The sequence below is a fragment of the Urocampus carinirostris genome, chromosome 13 (genome assembly GCF_059441175.1).
Source record: "Urocampus carinirostris isolate Australia breed hairy pipefish chromosome 13, RoL_Ucar_1.0, whole genome shotgun sequence".
Taxonomy (NCBI): domain Eukaryota; kingdom Metazoa; phylum Chordata; class Actinopteri; order Syngnathiformes; family Syngnathidae; genus Urocampus; species Urocampus carinirostris.
The window spans coordinates 27,691,701-27,715,387 of record NC_142361.1 but is presented as its reverse complement, the minus strand read 5'-3'; the positions used below and the strand labels follow the sequence as shown (position 1 = coordinate 27,715,387).

Below are 23,687 nucleotides of genomic sequence, written 5' to 3'. Positions count from 1 at the left end.
AGACACCTATCTGCGGTGAGGAGATCTCATGAGCATTGGCATCAAACACACTGTCGTCTTCTTCAGCGCTGCTCCAGCCGTCGGACTCCGGCTTCCTGATGCCTTTGCACGACCGGTCCAACAGTTTGGTCACAGTATGTTTCCTGGGGGGGTCAGGAGGGGGGCAAGAGGTGAGACCACACCATTTTTTTATTCTTCGGTAGGTAGGACCAGTTGAGATCATGCAAGGCTGAGCTTCCTTTCCCTGCGACTTTTCCACCTAAAATACAGTATACAAAACCATGCTAAAGTATCCGTTATTTAGTATCTAGGGTTGAGCTAGAAGAAATCACTATCCATCTATAATTTTACAAAGAAAACCAACAATACAGTTTTTGATTTAGTTTCTTTAAATTTGATTGGCATACTATGTAAATATCCATGGTTGCCCTCAGGCATCAACTTTTCCCAAGGTGCTTTTTTATTCACTGCTCTTTACTGCCTCTCTGTGGTATATAAAGGTACTCCAATGCAGCAACGCACAGCAAAAAATAATAATAATAATAATAAAAAAAAGTAATAATGTTTTCTTTATTCTTGCATGGAAATTATTTTTAACCCTTTCTTTTCGGATAATTTTTTTTTTTACTTTTTGGTGGAAAGGAAGATAAAATGCTTTACAAAGAAAGACGATTTTACCAGGGATTATTTAAGAGTGCAACAGTGTTTGAAATAATTTAGGCTGACGTGTTTATGTAAGATATATAAGCCATATACTTGTTTGTCATGATTACTGATGGGAATCCCCTGCACCCGCTCATTTGGGGTCGAGTTCTGATTGGCTCACAGTCACTATTTGAACCCAGTCCTGTCAAATCCCTGTTGTAAGTCCGTCTGCGAACCTCTGTGTATACAAGGCTAGCCTTTTTCAACCCTGACTCCCACCTGTCCCGTAGTTTTCTCTCGTTTGTCTCCGGCTACGACCTCTTTTGATCCCGACCACGTCCGCTCTCCCGTACCGGTTAACGACCCATTTTTGATCCCAACTACGTCTACTCTCCCGTCCTGGCTTACAACTCGTTTCCGATCCCGACCACGTTTTTGCTTTCCTGTCCCGGCTATCGACCTGTTTTTCCATCCCTGACACCACCATCGCCCACTACAGAAGATCCACTTCCGTATTCGGATCACAATCCGATTGCAAGGGCGATTTGCTTCTTGCTTCTTGCGTCTAGCAAGCACCGGATCGCGGGCGCTGTCCTTCCTCTCTCTATCTCAATAAACTTCTGAGAAACGTTACGCGAGTGGGTTCTGTTTCTGTTCTGGTCCTGACAATTTCTAATTATTATTTTTCACAGTTGACTAAATTTCTAATAAAATATTAAACATTATCCTTAGGTGAGCTAACATTCTGACATAATTTGCTCATTTGTCAATTTTTAAAACTAATATTAGAAAAGATCATATTAAATATAGGAAAAGTAACTGCCATTCCAATTTCAGACAATTTTGCCCATTTAAAATATTTTTTTTAATTATTTTATTAACCAAATAAGTTTGAAAACAGTAGTAATTTCTTATTTATTTATTGTAATTTTTCAAATTCTAAACATATAAGAAAAACAAGAGCAAATGTATCTACCAATAGGGCTTTTTAATTTTTTTTTGCAGATCAGTGCTAAAATGCAAAAACAAAAATAAAGGGACACAGAATTGTATTTATATGTGATAGGATTTTAGTAAATACGACACCTATGATTACAGGTGGCTTGCAAAACTATTTGGCCCCTTTTAGCATTGCGACCCTTTGCCACATTTCAGACTTCAAATATAAAGATATAAAACCGATCAGTTTTCTCCTTATATGAGCTGAAAGTTTAGGGGGACGGCCCGATCTTGGTAGATTTGCAGTCGTCTGATATTCCTTCCATTTCAATATTATTGCTTGCACAGTGCTCCTTGGGATTTTTAAAGCTTGGGAAATCTTTTTGTATCCAAATCCAGCTTTAAACGTCTCCACAACAGTATCTCGGACCTGCCTGGTGTGTTCCTTGTTCTTCATGATGCTCTCTGCGCTTTAAACACACCTCTGAGACTATCACAGTGCAGGTGCATTTATACAGAGACTTAATTGCACACAGGTGGATTCCATTTATCATCGTTAGTCATTTAGATCAATATTGAATCATTCAGAGAACCTCACTGAACTTCTGGACAGAGTTTGCTGCACTGAAAGTAAAGGGGCTGAATAGTTTTGCACACCCACCTTTTCGTTTTTTATCTGTTAAAAAAGTTTGAAATATCCAAAAAAGTGTGTTCCACTTCGTGACTGTGTCCCACTTATTGTTGATGCTTCACAATAAATTACAGTTTTATATCTTGATGTTTGAAGTCTGAAATGTGGCAATAGGTCACAAGGTTCAAGGGGGCCAAATAGTTTCGCAAGCCACTGTAAGTGGACCCAACTGCAAAAATAAAACTGCCCCTTTGTAATCCTATTGTTAATCCAAAACTCCAATTGACATGCAAACAATGCAAATTTGGTGTATGAAACATCCGACTTATTAAAATTCCTACCTGTCAGAAGCTCCCTGCAACATTTCAGTAACATTCAGCGACGGGCAGCAAGCTTGATGCGAAGGCGTGCTCTCGCAGCTCTCCTATTGCACAGACCGGCAAATCAAATCGGATTCGAAGCCAATAAAGCGAAAAAGTGCTTTACCTGATGAATTGGTGTTTCATCCGCAACCACAGTCAACCGTCTTGGAGGAGGGGGCGGTGTCGTGACCAAAACTCCAAATTCGTTAAACGCGCATTCTGCGATCGGCTCTGGAATGTCGGATAACAAGCGTGAGAGTCTAATTCGTATCTCCAACTGAACTTGAGTGTATCTAACCGGGTGGGTGCTCCACTGGCATATCCATCACAGCATCAGGTGAGGTGGAGGCATCGGCGGTGGTAACTGGAGCCGGCTGCTCCGCCAGAACGGTCTCGGGGACCGTGGCCATGTTAGGGAGAGTCGGGGATTCTGAGTATTTTAAGGGCAGGATGTCCCTGCAGATGGTGAGCTGCACGGTTCCCTCGGCTTTACGCAGAATATCCACCACTTTGTTGTGGCTCAGGCCCGACACGATGACACCGTTGACCTGGTTGAAGACATTCGAGAGCTATCCGTCTTTTTTTCAAAATCAGTAAAGGTTTACGTTTTGTTACCTCTAAAAGAATATCTCCCACTTTTAACCTCCCATCCTGTTCAGCAGCTCCACCAGAACAGATTTCTTTCACCCTAAGCATGCTGCCGTTAGCGCCACCGACCAGGGCAAAGCCAAGGCCGCCTCCTTCGGGTTTGGTAAACTCAACTTGCATAATGCAGCTCTGAAAGGAAAATAACATTCCTAAAAAATAGATAAATCAGCTGTATTTTCACATTTTGATTATTAATGTCCACAAGGATTAGACATTTATTACTTTTTATTATTTTCTGCTAAAACCAGCCTTTTTTCCCCTTTTTTTAATATAAGTAATTCCAACAATGGCCAACACCAGTACTTGTTTCCCCCTAGTGGACTTTCAACAATCAGAAACTAAAAACTACAAACATAATAATTTCCATGAATTAAGTGTCAGAAGTTACAAATATTTTAGAATTCAAAATTCGCGGGGATATCTAAACATTGTGGTATTAATTCTTAGGATAGATATAAACAACTAATTAAAGTTAAATATTGTATCCGTGCAGTGCTTAGAGACCGAACCTCCTGTGTGGAGTTTGCATGTTCTCCCCGTGTTTGAGTGGGTTTCCTCCGGCTACTCGGGTTTCCTCCCACATTCCAAAAACATGCATGTTAGGTTAATTGTGTCCTGCGATTGGCTGGTAACCATTTCAGGATGTCCCACTGCCCGAAGATAGCTGGAACGGGCTCTGGAACCCCCAACCCTACTGAAGATAAGCGGTGCAAATGATGGATGGATGGATGGATAGTGACAAATATTTCTTTAGAATTTAAAATTCGCAGGGATAATTATATATTGTGGTATCAATTCCTGGTATGGATATCAACGACTACTTAAAGTTAAATATTGTATCTATCTGAAAAGTATGATGTTTCAAAACTCCTAAATATAAATGTTTTTTTTAACTCCAAAAACACGTTTAAAATAGGGTCAACTCGTAAAATTACAATAATATGTTGCTACATTTTCCATCAGTGTAAGATTTTTGTTTTTGCAATGTAATCTTAGGGCTAGCACATTTCCTGGTTCTAGTCTGGGGGGGAAACATTTGTTGGCCTGGAGAGAGATGAGTGCCACCAGGCTGTACTTGCCCAAGACACACCCCAGGAAATGGTGCCCCTACAACCCTAGTGATTAAAGGATCCAAACAAAAAAACAAACAAGCAAACAGTCTTAGTAAAAATGATAAAACAAATCCTTACATCTTGTTGTTCAGCCATAGACATACATCGAAAGTTGTCGAGACTTTTCCTGACAACTTCAACTGCAGGAGGAAAGAAAAATCAATGGATCAGTAATGAATTAGCAAGAACTGTAGAGGGAAAATAATACATGCAAACAAATCATTTTGGTTCATTTGATCCATCTCATAAACATAGAAAGCTACATATAGCCTGAAAATATTGTTTTTAAATTTGATCTAATGACATTGCAGAGACAAACCATCAAAACAAGTAATATTTTTCCCCTTTAACATTGACAAATTTCTATATATCCATCTATCCATCGATCTATCTACCCTGGTCATATCTCTCGAGAGGGGTGACCGACCGCAAGACAAACACATACAAAAACAAAGAAAATTAAAAAAAAAAGGAAAAAGTAGCAAAAACACACACAACATTTTTGGACCATGGCCAACCCAAATGCCCAAACACCCAAACAAGTTAAGTTGGTCATGCTTTCGTCCCTCCAGATGAAACGGGACACAAGAAAGCGGCCATATCACTCGGATCACAGTGACACAACACACTCTTTTGTTCAACAGCAGGGCCCGACAGCTTTCACTGGTTTACCCCTGCCGTATCATACATGTGCCATGCCCATCTCTTAGAACGCGTCCAAACATCCCGCTATCCTTTCACAACACCTCTCCACTCATTCCTATTACCAACAAGACCTCTAGCTTCCACTACATATAGACTTCTTTCCTGCAGTGCACTCATAACACCATCCATCCACGTCAATCGCGGCCTTCCTCTTGGTCTCCTTCCATTGACTTCTGCTCTGTAGATCCTCTTCAACATTCGCTCCTCATCCATCCTCTCCATGTGTCCAAACCAACAGAGTGCTCTCTTATCAACACGCTTGCTCAGTTCCACTACTACTCCATTTCTGTCTCTCACAATTTCATTTCTCAATCTATCCAATCTTCTGACTTCTAACATACTCCTCAAACACTTCATCTCAAAAACATTTAATTTCCTTCACATTGACAAATGTAACTTGAAAAATCTTAAATGGATGTCAAATACCAGGTTAGTGATATTTCTTCTTATTAAAATGGCTTACCTCAACCAGAAACCGAATTCAAAATGTGACAATTTACGTGGATCCACAACAAACCGAAAACTAGCAAGGAAACGCTTCGGTCTGAATTTCCAAGTATCGATGGCTGTGAATTCCCTTCTATGACAGTTTAACAAGACAAGGTCCTTTCAAACGGACGCTGTCCTCTGTCCTCTGACCTGCCGTGCCGGCATATGAGTGTGAAAATGCATGTGTGGGAGGTTGTGTGTATGTTCTGGATGCTGATAGACAGAACTCGGATTCCTGCCACAAGATTAATAATTAGCAAGCCTACCGGCCTCCACTGGTGTATTGAAATCCAAGGCTGTCATGATCGGGCACATGCAAGCTATTGAATAGAATAGAATTCATCGTCATTGTAACAATTAAAATCCGCAAAGAAAAAAAGGGAACTAAATAATAAATAAACTATCAATATTGCTCTGACGATCTGTTAATTGAATCCAGTCAAGTCAAGTAATTCTTATTTGTATAGCCCTTAATCAAAAGAAGTCTCAAAGGGCTGCACAGAATTGTCTTTATTGTCATTTATATCAACGTGGTGAAACACTGTATGCACTCCAGGGTAAAATGTGTAATAACAATAGACCATTTCCCCCCAAAATAACTGATAAGCAAAATAATTACAATAATGCAATGAAAATGAATACAACAATATATATGAAAGCAACTGTAATTGAAGATGATATTTTGGTGTTTGGCTCTCGACCAAAGGTATGGTTTGAGTTTTGGCCCTGTGCTTAATTGAGTTTGACACCCCTGCCCTAGAGGATAAGAAGAGTACAATATCTCACCATCTTCCAAAGGGGATTCTTTTTCAGGAGAAACTGGCTCTTCAAAACGAGCCAAACTCTTCTTGTCCTTTTTCCAATCAAACAGACCTTTAAAAGATCCAAAAACGGGTAAGAATAAGTGTAAGATTTTCAATGATGTAGCCCAAATGAAAATTGAATTCGGCAAAGTAATCAAGGACTGTATCTACTCTATACTGTATCTAACCAACAAACGTAAAATGGTACTCATGTCTATGTTCCTTGCACATGTTGACTGCACTATGTTTACTGCTTACCTTGCACAATGTTTGACTATTTTTTGCACCAAATGCATATGTTGACTATTTTTTTGCACTATGATGACTATTTTTGCACCAAATGTATAATTGCACAAACCCTTACGATACCAAACTGTATTACGATACCAAACTGTATGTAACATCCTACATGCCGACATTTCTTGTGTAAATATTGTGTAAATTATAACTATAACCTTATCCTCCTTGTTTTATAACCTTATCTTCTCTGTTCCTTTAACTTCTTGGCTTTTTTACCTCACTGTGAATGTGTGAAACTAGAGTGTCATGCCCAATTTCGTTGTCACAATATGTTAACCCATTTTGTAACAATGACAATAAAGGTATATTCTATTCTATTCTTCTTTTATACCTACCTACCGTATCCATCTACCTACTGTATCCATCCACCTTCTCTTTCTATCTATCTATCTATCTATCTTGATGCAACTTTTTAAGATATTTGTCTAAAGTGCCCTTAAGTACCTCCAGGCGAGCATGCACTCAGAGAGATTATGACCTCATTCACCTTCAAAGCGTTTTGGTAATAATAATTGAGTTAAACACAGACATATGTGTCTTTCCGGGCATCTAACAAACAAACTCTTTCCTTTGTGTCCTTCGCTTTACTGAAGCAGATGCAATCATCTCATAAATCATTCACAGACTCCTCACCGTTCCATTTGGCCTTCGGTGTCACTGGCTGCTCATCTCTGGAACAAAACACAGGAACGAGAGAGCCAGTCAGTCAAGTTTGCGCATCCTGTCGAGTTTTTTTGTCGGTTTGGTGAGTCTGCACGCACCTCAGGACTTTGAGTTTGACTTTGCGCGGAGCGATCTCGCACGCTTTCACGGCGTCGTCCAAGGTCATCCCCAATGTGCACCGACCGCAGATGTAGAGGATCTTGTCGTTGGGTTGCACGCTGCCTTCTTCGCTGGCCGGTGAACCCGCCACCACCTCCAGGCAGTAAATTCCTTGCCATTTGCTGCCGATGCCGCCGGTCAGTTTAATGCCTGAGGAGGGCAGATAGAAATTCTAGTCTATTGTAAAGTTCAGAGTACAAATTGAAGGTAAAATAAATACACCATATTGGTGTAAAAACACCATAGTGATATAAAAATCAGTGGCCGGCATGTTATTCTGCACCCTGGACCGGTTTAATGTCTCACTATATTCTTGCAGCTTGGCCCAATAATAACACGAGTTATAATAACAATAATAATAACAATAAGCCCAAATCCATGGTGTAATCACTAGACCACTGGGGATCTATGAACTGGCATTATGGGGAGCAGAGCATTCAGTCGCTCTGCCCCCCCAGCTCCGGAACTCATTGCTGCCTGATCTCCGATTCTGCGACCCTGTCCGCCTTCAAATCCGGACTCAAATCTCACTTCTTCAGACTTGCCTATCCTTGACCATATGCTTCACACACCGCTTCTTTTAACAACAATGTGTTTTAATGGCTATTGATTAATTGGTTGTTTTACTCTTTGTTTATTGTTGTATCCTACTCTTGTAGGACCTTGGGTGTCCTGAAAGGTGATTTGAAATAAATCAAAGTGATATTGAAATAATTGAAGTAATATTTTCTTAATATATTAGAAAAAAATCATTTTAAAATGTAATTATTAAAGAAATTTAACTATTTTGTCTTTTTAATTTTACTAGAAAAATAAATTAATTAAGAAACAGGAAAAATAAAGCTCGGTAAAAAAATAAGTCTGAAATAAAGTAAAATAAAATGAGCTAAACTATATAAAAACAGACAAATATACATATTTTTCTTCTTCTTTCAATAATGATTACTTTTACCTGTGTACTGTATATCCATAGTTCAACGTGAGTCATACAATAACACTGTATTTGTGTGTTGGAAGTTTACATAGGTTCTGAACTCAGGCTACTACTACTAAATATGGTCTTTCCAGAGGCTGTCAGTGAAAAAAAAACAATAAAACATTAGAGACAAGCTACGGGGGATAAGAGGAAGAGGAAGAAGTCAGTGAAACTGTAACTATCTCGTTTTCCTACCAAGCTGCCCTGTTGGCGTCTTATAAAGAACAATATCAGGCAAGCTGTCACAAGAAGGAGGCGCCACCAGGTTGGTAACAGCCCTGCCTAGGGTCATACTGAGCCTCCTGGGAGACGACCTGAGTATCGTCATGGCAACTTCATCCTCCACGTTGGTCACGTCGTGTCCATTTACCTGGAGACAAATGAAATAATCAGGATAGCGACTAGGTCCTCCAACTTAGCGTGCACTTACCGTGATGAGACGATCTCCACCTCGGAGGCGTCCGTCAGCCTTGGCTGGGTTGTCCAAGATTTCTTGTATGTAGTAGCAGTTGTCCAGTTTGCTTCGGGTGATGGTAAAACCAAAGCTTCCGTTCCTGGATTTGGTCAACAGGACAGTCAACTCAAATTCCTTTACCAATCCCTATAACGCACCAGACAAACAAACAATGACACAAAAAGTTTGGCAAAAGTCATCTGCTCCATAAAACCGCAATAACCTTTCTTCTACTTTCTTCTTCGTCCTCTTCTTCGCTTTCCGTATTTTCCGATTCTTCTCTGCGCTGTGCTTGACGCTGGTCGTGTGGAGGCTCAAGCGAAGGAACAGGAGCTGAGGAGAGGATCTGGGTTGTGATAGGGCCCGCAAGTGGAGGAGGGTTTTGAGGGGGGGCTTTGCATTGAGTCGGGAGCTTCTGTGGGGAGAGCTTGGCTTTGGATGGTTGTGCCATTAGTGGTTGGGATGGGTGTGCCAGGGTGCAAGTGGTCAAGGTGTCAGATGAGAGAGTCAAAACTGGCATAGTTGTATTGGCCTTCTGAGAGCTGAAACTGGATAACGTACTGGAGGTTGGATGGTTGGACGTCGGGGAGAAACGCGATGGACCACTCAAGGTGTCAGAGGTCTGAGAAAAACTCGACGATGTGGTCTGGGTCTGCGAGCTGAGGTTTGTGAAGTTTGATGAGGGTGTTTGAGTGGCTTGATGAGACTGAAAGCTTTGCTGAGTCTCTGTAGTGGAAGTGATGGTCAAATAGTCCTCGTCGGCCATTATTGTCAGACCATTTCCAACCAGGCAGTAGGTCACACTTCCGTCTGCCTCCTCTCGAACACCACTGCAAGAAAAGAAAGGAGATTTCTCAGCTCCTGAATTAGCCTGTATAGTCAAGTCGAAGGCCAACAAGCAGTCAATTGACAATCAGTTATCAATTTTACTATTGATATAGTATTTAAATACATTTTTGGATAAAAGATGATCAAAATCCTCAGTAAATATTCGTCAATTTCTATTGTCCTCCATGACGGTAGACAGATTATGTTAAATCGAAAAATTATTTTGCTGATGTTGATGTCACAACACAACAAGTTTAAGTGAAAATCAAAGATAACGTGATTTTCATAATGATTTTCCCAAATTGTGTGTAGAAATTAACAATGTGCTGGGAAAGCAATGTTAATTTTTGAACAAACAAGCCATAGGTGGGGTCAGATTAAAATTTTTTGTTTATTTATATATTTAATTTAGTTAGAGGGTTGTAGCCAAGCAAAAGGGATTTTGTTTTACATTTGAAAACAATGATCAACATTTAGCATATTATTTTGACATATAACCCGAAGGTTTTTTTAAAAACTATGAGGATTTTTTGGGGGGAAAAAATGTCTCTTCTTAAAAGGCTGTACAGAATTTAACACTTTTTTTACTTGTGGCTGCCATCTACTGGCTTGTGTCATCATTGCAGCCTCTGTCAGCTCGTTCATGATGCATGTGCAAGAACGTGCATTTCTTAGAATAGCTCGAATATATTCTTCTTATTTCATTTTTTTCTTTTTTGGACTGTACTCGAAAAAAGCCTTTTCTCACTTTCACCATTTTCATTCTGCACTAACAAATGGAAATAGAAAATACTTGCGGGCGTGACATCCCTACCCAGCACTCTCTCTCTCTCACTCCCAATTCCTCATACCTAGGGAAAAAGCCGATAGGAACGGTTAAAAATAAAGTATGAAAGCTATTTGAACTCAGTTGGGTAATGTTAATACATACCTAATAGAGAAATTTTGAACTTTCAACTTTTTCAAGACACCACAAACAGTGCATTTCACCTTTAAATTTTAATTTGATCCAACTTGATTACTTTGACAAAATAAGCAAAAGATGAATTTTCCCATTTTTGGAGTCCCTGGATTAAAATGTAAACATTGATTGTTAAAGTCTGGCTTTTAGGTTTGATATACTCACCCTCTCGCTTTCCCTTGCCCTATTTGGTCCCTTCCTTCTCGGCTCTAATTTCCACACAAACCTAATGTCACTTGCCCTGATTGCTCCCTAATCACCTCTCCTGCTCACTATGTAAGCACTCTGTTTTTTGGTCTCTGTGGTAGTTCGTTGCCCCTATCGTCGCGTTCCAAGCCTTCATGTCACAGTCTTGTTGGGTTCTAGTATACGGAAACCTTGCCTCCGTTACCGTCCACGATTACCGCCCACCGAAAATGTGGACTTTCCCCTTTGCTGACGTGAGTTTACAGGATCACCTGTCACGGTTGCCATGGTGCCCAATTGGTCCCCGTCGTGAGGCGCCAGGTTCTGTCACGGTTGCCACAGCGCCCAATTGGCCCCGCCCATGGACACCAGCTGAAACGCGTTTAAAAATTGCTCCCTGACTAGTTAAACGCTGTCTTGTGAGTCGCCTGGTGTCAGAGCGTCTGCGAAACTCCTGCTTATCTCTGTTGTGATACGTCAAGCCATGTGAATCCCCGTTTTTGCCTGTGTTTTTGTTCTTGTTTGCCAAGCCCTGTGAATCCCCGTTTTGCCTGTTTTATTTGCTCTTGTTTTGCCTGGCCCTGTGAATCTCCGTTTTTGCCTGTGTTTTGCTCCTGTTTTGTTCTCGCCCCGATCTGTTTGATTTTGACCACTTCCTCGTTCCGATCAATCTACTTTCGCGACCAACGATCCCCAGATCAAGTGTGCACTCATCCCTCTTCTCCCCAATAAACTGTGAGTAACGCTACGCGAGTGGGTTCTGCTTCCTGTTTCCTGTCCTGATCCTGAACATCACTGACACCTTGCCTGCCTCTCGGACTACGATTGTTGCCTCGCCCCTGACTTCCCGTGCACTGAACCATGTCCAAACAAAAACAGCCAATGCACTAATCTGTCTTTCTGCGCTGTGCTTCTGCGCCACCTTGAGCACGCCCATGACATTAGTGGAGAGAGGCCATTTCAGAAAAGAATCACAACACAAAATTGCATTGTTTTCCTACCTGGCGTACATGGAGTTGGAAGCAGACTTCGGATAGACTTCGAACATCGCAGCTGAACTCGTTGCAACGGCTTCCTCGCCATTTTCGCTTGCCTTATTTGTTTCAACTTTCTGTGCTTCTTGTGTTTTTTTCCCCGCCAGCAGCGACTCCTGGTGAGCTGGTCGAAAACAGACGGGTGATGTGGGAGAAGCGGGCGAGACGGGCGATGCCGGTGATGCCGGAGACGTGGGAGAGGCCGGTACGAAGGGCGACCCCGCTCTGGGTGAAGATGGAGAAGTCTGTTCGCCTTGCACCTCCCGTTCTGGTCTTGGAAATAATCGAGGGACCAGGCTTTTCTGCGCTCTGTCAGTCAGCACTTCTTTGAGGACAGGCGCCGTGCTCTGACAATTTATGTCGTCATCAAAGCGGAATTTAAGAAGCTGGCTGTAATCGTCTCCCAGACGGATGTCGAGAGACCGGGAACGGATCTCGCGGGTGGGAGCGGGACTCTAAGACAGAAATATAAGCTGGAGTAATCAGGTTGGGCTCTAAGAGGTGCTTTAAGATGCATGTTTCTCACCAATGTGTTTTCATCAGCGTCAAACATCACTCCCGGTTTGGGGCGACAGATCAGGAGATGAACCTCAGATGGGCCACCTCGTAGCAGCAACAAAACTCTCTAAAAGAGAAAGAGGAAAACTCTGCCGGAATTCTTTAGGACCTAAGATGAACTCCGGAGTTTGGGCGACGGTAATTCCTCTTTAGAACATGACACAACCGGATGGCTGTTTTGGTTTTGGTTAGATTAAAAGATTAGTGAACTTATGGTGTCGTGCGCTCCCTGGATCTGGAACCTGTTCAAGGCTATTTTAGCCTAAATAGACCAACTTAATATTCATTAAAACCGAATACTTAAAATGTTGGACCAAGTTGAATTCCACTCAAATAATGTACGAGATAAAAAATAATCAACTTGGCCATGAAGTTAAAAAGTAGTTTGAAAAAGAGTGGTGGTTATAAATAAAGATTGCAGATTTAGAAAACAGTTACTTTTTAATAAAGCACTCAGGGACAATTTTGATCATGAATACCGTATTTTCCGCATTATAAGGCGCACCTAAAAGTCTTAATTTTTTTCAAAAGCTGACCATGCGCCTTATAATACAGTGCGCCTTATATATGGCTCAATATTAAATTCGCAAGGTCTCGCAACTTACGCAACAGCCGCCGACTCAATTTTCCCCCGAACGTGGAGTAGTCCGCGGTGTATGCTGGGATTTATATACCGACGTTTCATTGGCTAACCAATGTGTCAATCATCATTTGAATCCATCACTATTGGCTAAAGTTATTCGGAGGCTCTGATTGGCTAGAGGGCCAAAACAAACCGTGCAATTGGCCGAAAAAGATGTGTCAATCATCCGTTAAATCGATCGCTATTGGCTGAAGTTATTCGGAGCCTCGGATACGCTAGAGGGCCAAAACAAACCCTGCAATTGGCCGAAAAAGATGTGTCAATCATCCGTTACATCGATCGCTATTGGCTGAAGTTATTCGGAGCTTCGGATACGCTAGGGGGCCAAAACAAACCCTGCAATTGGCCGAGAAAGATGACTGAATAGCAAGCTTGCTATACTACGCCATAAAGAAACATGTTTCATTAGTCTGTATTTGTAAACATTTTACTCTCCTGGATTTACTCCACTCACGGTTGTAAGAAGACCACGATTGCATATCATTATTGAACGTGAGAACTTAGGTGAGTTATGCGGCTTTATATTTTCCCGGTATCTTGTTTTAGAACGATCTTGATGTTGCTGTGATGAGTTGAGTGAATTAAACTCAATTCCAAGTGTTTATTGTCATATGCACAGTAAAGTTGCGAGCGAAAAAGAAACTAGAAACTAAGGAATGGTTGGCATTTCTTGAATTCCAAGACTTTAACCTTCCGAATGATATTTGAAATGACGCATTTAAGTGACATCGTACGGACACCGCATCCGCACGTGTCTACGACACGTATTTGCTTCTTTGCAAGCTTTGGGAATGTTAAGGGGGTAATCAGTTTGACTGAATCATCTGACTGTTTTGTCAATGTTCCCATTGTAGCGCCTTATAATCCGGTGCGCCTTATCATTGGAAGATATAGGACCAAAAACTATTTTTTTGGGGGTGCGCCCTATAACCCGTTGCGCCCTATAGTGCGGAAAATACGGTATATATTAAAAAAGAGAGAAAGAAACACATTTAGGGTTGCTTGGGGAGTGGTGACTGTTTCTGGTGACATCTGGTGGACGTATTTAAAACTGCAGCTATTTTTTCCCTTGCGCATCTCTCGGCGTTGTCTCGCAGCCAGATTTAAACCTTTGGCGGGCCATATTTGGCCTGCCGGACGCATGTTTGACACCCCTGATCTAACATGTTGGGCTATTTTATAGTTTCCTAATTGAGCAGTTTGGCAATTAGGCACACCATTTTGATCTCCCTTTTTCGTAGCATTTTTTATGTTATCCAATATGAGTAACTGCTTTGTTATAATGATATGAACAGAAGGGGTAGTAGTAGGACTTCATTTACATTATTCTTGAACATATTAATCAATCAATCAATTTTCAGATTTACCTGGTAAGAAAGGTCCTTGACAGACTCTCCGTTGACAGACAGAATGATGTCCCCTGCTCGCAAAAGACCGCACTCGTGAGCTGGCTGACCCGGAAAAAGACGTTTGATGCGTACTACGCTGCCACGGTTTCCCTCTGATTTCAGTTGGGCGATGTTAAAACTGAAGCCCAGACCGGACAAGCTCTTCTTCAGGATCACTTCATGTGTGTTTTCTAGGAGAACAGAACCATGAACCATTAGCTTGGGATTTTATTGTACGGTATTTTGGACACTGTGCACGGGGATAACCATGACTTTTGGGAAGCAGTTAACATTTAGACTGGTGAAAGGATGTAGAGGCAGTTAATTGTGGTTTAAAGTAGATATGGATCCAGGGGAACAAGTCAGCGTCAACCCTGGATGACTCTGACAGCTACCACAATGTAACTGTCAGATGACTCACGGTCACCTCAGGCCTGTGTGTGTGTGTCTACAATACTCAACTTGAATTTTTTTCCCCCCTTTGGTTAGGGCACAAACACATACATTAACACACCATCAGTCACAAAGCTGTAATCCTTGGCCCTGCCGCTCAAGGTGGTTTCCAAGGAGACCTCATTCCTGGGGGGCTGAGGTTGTGATGCGCTATCGATGGAAGGAGGGAGAGGGGAGTCGCTCCTAGTATCCAAGAAGACTGCCGGTTCCCTTTCAAGCAGGAGGTTCACCACCTATAACAAGAGTGGATTCTGTCACAGAATGGAAACATGAAAACAGAAAAGGCCCCAGAATTGAACCATGTGGAACACCATTTCGTATTGCACAAGCTCACTCAATCTGATTTTTTGCTCGTGGGTTAAATTTAGAATAAAAGTCACCAAATATACAATAGTTGGTGGCGACTGTGACTTGCCTTTGCCTAATGAAAGACAACTACATAAAACAATCAAATTAAAATTGTGCAGGTGGGTTGATTAGCTTTAACTTTAATGATGCAGATGCTTCTCAGCGGATTTGTTTTTTTATTTGTCGGCATTATTGCGTGTTTTGCAGTGTGCAAATATATCACACAGTTGAATTTACAACACTCACGGATTTAAGAGGACCATGGTTGTGTAGTATTATTGAACGTGATGGCTGCAATACGACTTGGGTGAGCTACCCCGGCTTTATATTTTCCCAGTATCTTCTTTCAGACTGATTGGTATTTCTGTGATGAGTATTTTTAAACTCAATTCAATCCAAAGTGTTTATTGTCATATGCACAGTAAAGAACCATGTTTCCCTGCACAATGAAATTCTTACTTTGCTGTCCACACAGTTGACAGCGACAAAGAAAATAGAAACTAAGAAATGGTTGGCATTTCCTGAATCCCAAATTTAACCTTCCTAATGATTTGTGGAATGATGCATTTGAGTGATTGGTGACATTGTACAAACACCGTGTCCGTACGTACGTGTCTGAGACACGTATTTGTTTCTTTGCGAGCCGTCTGAATTTTATGGGGTTAATGAGTTTGACTGAACTATCTAACTGTTTTGTTGACGTTCCCATTGTAGCGCCTTATAGTCCGTTGCGCCTCATGCCGGCTTGGGTAGGGTTACTTTAACTGAATTACTTTCAATTACTTTTGGATCACTCCAATACCAAATATGCTAATAAAAGACAAAAGAAACTAAATATGGATAAAATTATGACTCACAACACGTGGTAAGCTTTCTCTCCTGGCTTTGATCTCTTTGACCTCCGGCAAAACTAACATAAAATGCGACAGAAACAAAATGAAAATAAATCAAAACAGCTTGCCAGCATCATTTTTGCCGTTCCATGTATTCCGTTACTCCCTAAGCCTGCATAAAATTTAGTAATTTTATTCATATTTAGTTTCTTTTGTCTTTTATTAGCATATTTGGTGTTGGAATAGATCAAAAGTAATTGAAAGTAATCCAGTTAAAGTAACCCTACCCAACCCTGGCCTTATGTATGGAAACTATAGGACAAAAAAACCATTTTTTTGGGGGGGGTGCCTTATAACCCGGTGTGCCTTCATGTGCAGAAAAAACTGTACTTCATCTTCAAAAGTGATGGTAGCTTGTTACTACTTAACTCTACCTTTGAGATATGACCTATTATTATCCACACATTGACCACAGGATCAATTACACATTATTGACTCTGTTATCATTTGACTCTATGTTTGTTCCTGTTTGCATTCTACAATGTGTTTGCGTTTGTGTGCGGCGACCTCCTCGGTCCGCTTCAGGCACTCGACGGCTTGCTGGTGTGTCACGGCCCTTAGGTTGAAGCCGTCAACCTCCAGCAGTCTGTCACCTGTCATATGCAAACACACCAAACTCATCAGCGTCATCATTAGCAACATCAATGCTCCACACATGCTTGTGCACGCATGTGTACGTTTGTTTTCGACAACGTGTCATTGAATCCGAGGTAAGTGAAGCATGAACAAGCAGGAATACACAGTCTCGGGGCTTGAAGGTGTACATACTGTATGGTAAAGGATTTTATACATTTGACTATAAAGGATTTTATACAATTGACTACAAGTTACATATATTCAGTTTAATGCAATAAAGATATTCACTGGCTGTGCTTTAGTTCAATGTACAATAACAGGTCAGGGCAGGCAGTTTTGAAATGCATAATGTTTTGTCTAGTGCTTTTGATAACAGGACGTGTGCTGGTGTTTAATGTTTAAATCTAAGCTTAAAACACACTTCTACTCTATAGCATATGAATAACCTATACTTTTTGTGGACAATATCTCTGTATTATTTGTAATTGCAACATCCTTTGCTGTCTGGTAATCCTGAAAGGGGGATACCAAATGTGTGGTCCCTTCTCAAGGTTTCTTCATTTTCCTCATGTTGAGGTTTTTGAGTTTTTCCTTGCCCTCATGTTGGTTCCAGATCAGGGGATGGTGGAATAATAGTCTGAAATAATAATCTGTGCAATAACCTGTGCAGCCCTTTGAGACTCTTTGTGATTAAGGGCTATACAAATAAAAATGACTTGACTTGACTTGATGTGCTGACGCAGAATGACCAGGTGCTGTTGTGGAAAACCAGACATCAAGGCGCTGGTGTATGAGATTGTGAAGCCCAGGGGCCTTCCTTGGCACGCCCATGGGAGGAGCCGAGACACCATCTTGCGGGGAGACGTGAGCCGATAAGAAAAAGCTAAAGGAGTTCAGAAGAAGGCTTCCCTCACACTTCAACGTGACTTCAGCCATTCCTACTCTTAGTTCTGCCGTTAGGAATAATAAAATCTGCCCCCGTGTAGAAATGTCGGCCTTCCTGGTAATTTTTCTCTCAAGAAATGAGCGCGCATAAGTGTTGGATGAATGTAGGTCGTGTTTGATTAATGGAGTCAGATAACTAATTCTAACGATTTGGTAAACGGTACATTTTTGATAGTTAATTCCCAACAATGGTCAAAAAAACTAAAGAAAAGTCATGTCATGTTAAAAAAAAAATAGTAGTTATAAAAACAAATATTTACCAATTTGAATGCGTCCATCCTGCTCAGCAGCACCTCCGACGACCAGACTTTTGATGTAGATGCCACCATATCTTACACTTGTGTTATTCCCTCCCTTTTTTAAGAGAAGAGATAATCAATGCCCACAAAAAAAGTCCTGCACAGGAATATAACCCACTCACAGCGACACTAATCCCAAGACTCCCGTCGCTTTTCTTTAACTCCACTAGAAATTTCTCAGCCATTTTGAGACTTGAAACTGAGGGAGAACGAGAAGATCTATCCTGAAATCACAGAGACAAAAAGTCATTGTACTTAGATACTCAATGAAGATGGATGATCGTATGAAGGGTCTTTTGTAAAAGAAAATATTCAATTTGACTTTCATTGCATTTAAAAATATTGTTACATTTCAGTAGCATATTATTTGGACTATTATTCCTACTGGAGTATAGGTAAAAAAATTCATAGCAGATGTAATGATACATTTAATTACTGTATTGAAAAATACAACGCAATTTTTGGGTATGAAATACTACTAGCTTTTTGCACAAAATGTGATGAAGCTATTTTGTACCTAAGAAGATTCTAGCTTTCGGTATATTAGATGATATCTGTTCTTGGCATAGACTGACGCAAAGTCCAAAGTGTTAATGAGAGGATGCTAGGTGTCCCCCCCAAAATCGAGATGATGCTAGTTTTCACCTTAGAAAAGGGAAGCTAGCGCTCAAATAGGCGATTCCTGGTGTAGGCAAACGCAAATTTTCTGTGTAGAAGACTACGCTATTTTTTTTGCGCAGAAGAAGATGACATTGGTGTCATTATTGTGTATTATTTGTTATCACAACAACCTCATGAGCGGTCCCTTCTCAAGGTTTCTTCATTTTCCTCATGTTGAGGCTTTTGAGTTTTCCCTTGCCCTCGTGTAGGTTTTAGATCAGGGGATGGTGTCATAATAGTCTGTAATAGTAGTCTGTGATGTGCAATAATCTGTGCAGCCCTTTGAGACTCTTTGTGATTAAGGGCTATACGAATAAACATGACTTGACTTCAAAAAAGAAGCTAGCCTTTTCTTTGGACAAGATGACCTCTGTTAATTTTCCCCTATATTCGGGTCCGGAGCCTTCACTCTGAAAACGCTGGTTTTGAGTTTTTCCTTGCCCTCATGTAGGTTTTAGATCAGGGGATAGTGTAATAATAGTCTGTAGTTTGCAATAGTCTTTGATCTGTGAAGCCCTTTGAGACTCTTTGTAATTAAGGGTGTCAAAAATAAACATGAGTTGACCTGTTAAGACAAAGCCTCATGGCACATTTTTCCACCAACCTGTGCATCATGTATTCGCACCACAGGGATGTGAAGCTTCCTGTTCTGTTTGGGAGTGGCCATGTTGGTCAAACTGATGGCCTCCTCCAATTCATCCATGGCGTGTCGGTACTCGGTGCCACTTAGTGTGGTTTGAGAGCCGAAGTTTCTCTCCAGTGCCAGGCCCAATGTGCTTTGGCACAGGGAGTTTTTGCTGTCCTTCAGACACTCTGCCCATAGAAAATAGAACTATTATGTGAATATAAGTTCCAGTATTTTTTTTTAATGAAAAAATTGGGTTTTGTAGTTACGTTTGGGCTGGGACACAATGAGCTCCACTTCTTCAGGACTGCTCTGCAAGATAGCAGCAGCGTCGCTGAATGTTACCCCTTCCAAACTGGTCTTATTTAGGGAAATGAGACGTCCACCTGGCAGGAGGAAAAAAATAATTCCTCTTGTGTAATTTTCGTCTGAAAGGAATTTGGATGTGCTTTTAACTCCTAGTCGTTTCTGTAAAATTCGCCTAAAATCCCAATCCATGACATATCCAAAGTAAATTGAATGCTGAAAAATATGGATGTTCTTTGTCTCTTTTGAAAGGTAACACACTCAGGTTTTGTCCCAAACTGATATAATTACTGCAAGTGCTGCTAACATTGAATATGAAAAACTAAGCATTGTATTATACACATTTTTCTAAAGATATTTCAACACCTTTCCACAAATGGCCATTTAGAGACGAGCAGTTGAGAGCTATAAAATCTCTGCAATTGTGTGTTTGACTTCGGCCATTTTATTTTTAGACATTTTGAAAGAGTTGTAAATGTTTGACTTCTCTTTTCAGAAGTCAATCAATGATTGTGGACACAAAATAATAGTGTGCAAAAATACATCACAAGTGGCATTACCCACTTTTATTTTGGGGTCTAATTTGAACATTGCGTATTGTTCTTCACAGGATTTTATTGGCTAACTAATGTGTCAATCCTCATTTCAATCAGTTACTACTGGCTAAATGAATTCAGAGCTAAAGGAGGCTATCTCCGTTTTATCAATACAGGTCCTTATGGGCTAATGCGAGCTGGGGACTATGAAAAAAAGCCTGCTATTGGCCATGAGTGGTATCAATCAAAAGGTCAGAGGCTAACAGCCATATTGGAAATCATTTTACAAGTCTGTTTATTTGTAAACGGAAATTATGTGGCAAGACAGATTTTTTTTGTCTCTGTCGGCATCATCATGTGTTTTGGAGCAAATATTTTAGACTGTTGGATTCACTTGACAGTCCTGGATAAAACAACTCCATATTTGCAAGGGATGATCTCATGTGCTGACTACCAGGGGTCTTATTGGTGAGCTGTGACCTATTTCACTGACTGATGACATCTTGAAGACACGACTTTGGTTCTCAATAGTCCGACGGCCCGCCAGAAGACCACCAGGATGTTAAATGGTTAACTCTTACCCGGTTTGATCCGCCCATCTTTGTCCGCAGGTCCATCGGGTACAATGGACGCAATAAATATACCAAGGTCGAGTTTACCCGTATTGTCCTCACCTACAATCACGAAGCCTGCCAGGGGACCAAAGAGGAGTCAGAGACAAAAGTCCTGGTTTAAGGTAAATAAATAGCTTTTCTCATCAATTTTACATCATTGCTCAATGGTTTTGTGTTCTGTGGGAAACTCACCAAAGCCAAGTTTGGGATCCTTCTTGAGGTTCACACAGATAATCTCTCTCTCTGGTGGAGACCTTGTGGGTGTGTCAACTGTAAATATTAAACAGATGTAGAACATTTAGTATTGTTTTTGATCATTGCTACTTTTCTTATTAACTATAACAAATTTGCTGTACTTAAAGATAAACAGCATCAGGTTCATTCAATCAACCTGATAGTAGTCAATTTTGTTACTAATTGAAAAGAAGAAAAAACTTGTCCTTATTTTAGCAATATACACTATGACATTCTTTAAGCAAAGCCCTGTACTTAAAGATGGTGTCAGGGATTTGAACATTTTGTTACTCTCTCTGCTGCCACCTCCTGGCATGATTGCAGCCTTAGCTCATTTTTCAAGTCATTGACTTAGACCCCCTCGAATAAACTTCTTGTTCATCTTTTTGGAGGTTTGGGTTGACGTTTGGACTTGTTTTGAAACAGGCTTTTTCTTGCGCTTACCGTTTTCAGGCTAGACTAGGGGTCTGGAACATATGAGTCACGAGCCAAATATGGCTCTTTTCAGCTCGGAGATACAACTTGGCTGTTGCACATTTATATGAGGTGAGAAATTACATCTCGATTTTGGTACATGTAAAGCCAAAGCATCATTTACTGTGGAATGGGTTCAGTCTAGTATATCTATCTAATCTCTACTACAGTTTCCAGTCAGGGTGTCAGACCAACATACCCCGTTTTGCCAGTTGGTCGCTAAGAAATCCTTTACATGTTAACTATTACACTATGTATGTTCACTGTTGATATACTTTTAGATGAAAACCCACGGATCAAATAGTAAATAAATAAAAGAGCCAGAGAACTACTCTGAGCAATTTGATTGGGTGAGCGGTAGAGGTGATCAGATCTCTGTACCCAGCGCGAGGCACTCCCCTTCTCTCTCTCGCTCAGTGCAGTCTGCACCAAAGGTAAATATGATGATATTCTTCTTGTTTGTCACAATTGCCCATTGCCCTCACTTTGGCCCGCCCGTTTGGTGCCAGCTGCTGCTCGTTGCCTGATTGGCTTCCCTCCTATTTAAACTCAGTGCTCTCTTTCACTCCTGGTCAGTCCATCAACAAACCTCTGCAGTTGCAAGACTTGTATTTTGACTCCGATATCCTGCTCGTGAAAACAATATCCGGTTTCGATCCCGCCTGTATCGTCCTGTCCGGTATCTTGCTCCAGTCTCCAGTATCGATCCCGTCTTTCTCGTCCTGTCCGGTATCTTTCTCCAGTCTCCGGTATCCGGTATCGATCCCGCCTGTTTCGTCCTGTCCGGTATCTTACTCCAGTCTCTAGTATCCGGTATTGATCCCGTCTGTCTCATTCTGTCCGGTATCTTGCTCCAGTATCCAATATCGATTCCACCTGTCCTGTCCGGTATCTTGCTCCAGTCTCCTGTATCCAGTATCGATCCCGTCTGTCTCGTCCTGTTCGGTATCCTGCTCCAGTCTCCAATATCCGGTATCGATCCCGTCCTTCCCGTCCTGTCAGGTATCTTGCTCTAGCATCTAGTTCCGGTATTGATCCCGTCTGTCCCGTCCTCTCCAGTAACTTGCTCCAGCTTCGATCCTGTCCATCCCGCCCTGTCCGGTATCTGCTCGTGTATCCTGTAACTGGTATTAATGCCGTCTGTCCTGTACGGTTTCGATCTCTTCTGCCCAGCAATCACCGAATCGCTGGCGTTTGTGTTCCCGCGCATGACTAGCCCGTTCCCGCAAAGTAAAGCTTGTGTGAAAACTTTACACGTCTGGGTACATCGTCTGTTCGGGTTCTGACACTGTTTGCAGTATTTTGTGTCGTTTTTACAAAAAACTTTGCTGGCACCTTGTTTTGAAACCATTATTTAGGACAAAAATTACGGTCAAATGAGCCTCAACACCCGTAAGTTACTGAGAGTAGGAAATATTTTTTAGGTTTAATTTTATACTGATATGGGAGGTAGGCTTATTTCTTAGATTTGATTAAATCATCAAATGACACACAGTTAAATAAAATGTGTCTGTAGCGTGGGTTAAGCTGTTTTTTTTATCTTTGTTAGGAAATATATGTTGTTGTTTTAAGAGAGAGTTTTAATAAGACTTTTTTTGCTTTTATGACTCCTTAGCTAAAAAAGGTTCCCAACCCATGTGCTGCAGTGACAAAAAATGCAGGGACGAGCAGAAAATCACTCTTTAACCCCCCTTTTCTCCTCCTCCTACCTTTCCTGCTTTCATATGTATTGCATGCGCCAGAGCAGCATTGCTAAAAGTTGGATGAAAGCAGATAGGCCCAATGAAAACGTTTTTTTATAAAGGCTCTGTGATCTCAGTTTGGCATTGTTAACACATACTTAATACTTTCAACTTTTTAAGGACACCTCAAATGACACATCCTACCTTTAAAAGCTCAATTTTCATGTCCACTTCAAGAATGGCATGAAGTTCTGTGTAAATCCACACAGGGGCAGGCTAGCCTAAATTTTGGTAACTTCTGAGCTGGTGCAGCATGGCATTATTTTTCCATTTTGGGCCATTGTTGGCATGAACAGAGCAAACGTTCCTGACATTTATGGTATGTCCAGCAGCTACACAAACAAAAAAAGCTATCAGTTAAAATCATTCACCTCGGATGGAGGAAGACGTATCGGAGTCTCTCTGCAGCGAGACAGTGGACATCACTCTTGGAATGGACTCCGGTGTACTGTACAAAAATATTATTATATTATTAAAAAATAATAATTTTTGTATTCG

General features: G+C 41.1%; 1 protein-coding gene across 1 annotated transcript in view; it reads right to left on the bottom strand.

The window, feature by feature from the left end:
* The window catches only part of ptpn20 (protein tyrosine phosphatase non-receptor type 20), a 55,414-nt gene that overhangs the window by 13,435 nt on the left and 18,292 nt on the right, over positions 1-23,687 (bottom strand). Inside the window, exons 18-41 of the mRNA XM_088351191.1 lie at positions 23,561-23,637; positions 20,932-21,009; positions 20,707-20,814; positions 19,553-19,669; positions 19,263-19,471; positions 18,121-18,222; positions 17,960-18,053; positions 16,686-16,771; positions 14,999-15,170; positions 14,464-14,675; positions 12,422-12,520; positions 11,863-12,350; positions 9,110-9,716; positions 8,863-9,033; positions 8,628-8,802; positions 7,396-7,606; positions 7,268-7,305; positions 6,318-6,404; positions 4,416-4,477; positions 3,193-3,354; positions 2,876-3,125; positions 2,702-2,808; positions 2,557-2,639; positions 7-143 (exon numbers count right to left, since the gene is read on the bottom strand). Of these exons, the coding sequence (XP_088207317.1) occupies positions 7-143; positions 2,557-2,639; positions 2,702-2,808; positions 2,876-3,125; positions 3,193-3,354; positions 4,416-4,477; positions 6,318-6,404; positions 7,268-7,305; positions 7,396-7,606; positions 8,628-8,802; positions 8,863-9,033; positions 9,110-9,716; positions 11,863-12,350; positions 12,422-12,520; positions 14,464-14,675; positions 14,999-15,170; positions 16,686-16,771; positions 17,960-18,053; positions 18,121-18,222; positions 19,263-19,471; positions 19,553-19,669; positions 20,707-20,814; positions 20,932-21,009; positions 23,561-23,637 (3,932 nt within the window). The remainder of the gene's footprint in view (positions 1-6; positions 144-2,556; positions 2,640-2,701; positions 2,809-2,875; positions 3,126-3,192; positions 3,355-4,415; positions 4,478-6,317; positions 6,405-7,267; positions 7,306-7,395; positions 7,607-8,627; positions 8,803-8,862; positions 9,034-9,109; positions 9,717-11,862; positions 12,351-12,421; positions 12,521-14,463; positions 14,676-14,998; positions 15,171-16,685; positions 16,772-17,959; positions 18,054-18,120; positions 18,223-19,262; positions 19,472-19,552; positions 19,670-20,706; positions 20,815-20,931; positions 21,010-23,560; positions 23,638-23,687) is intronic.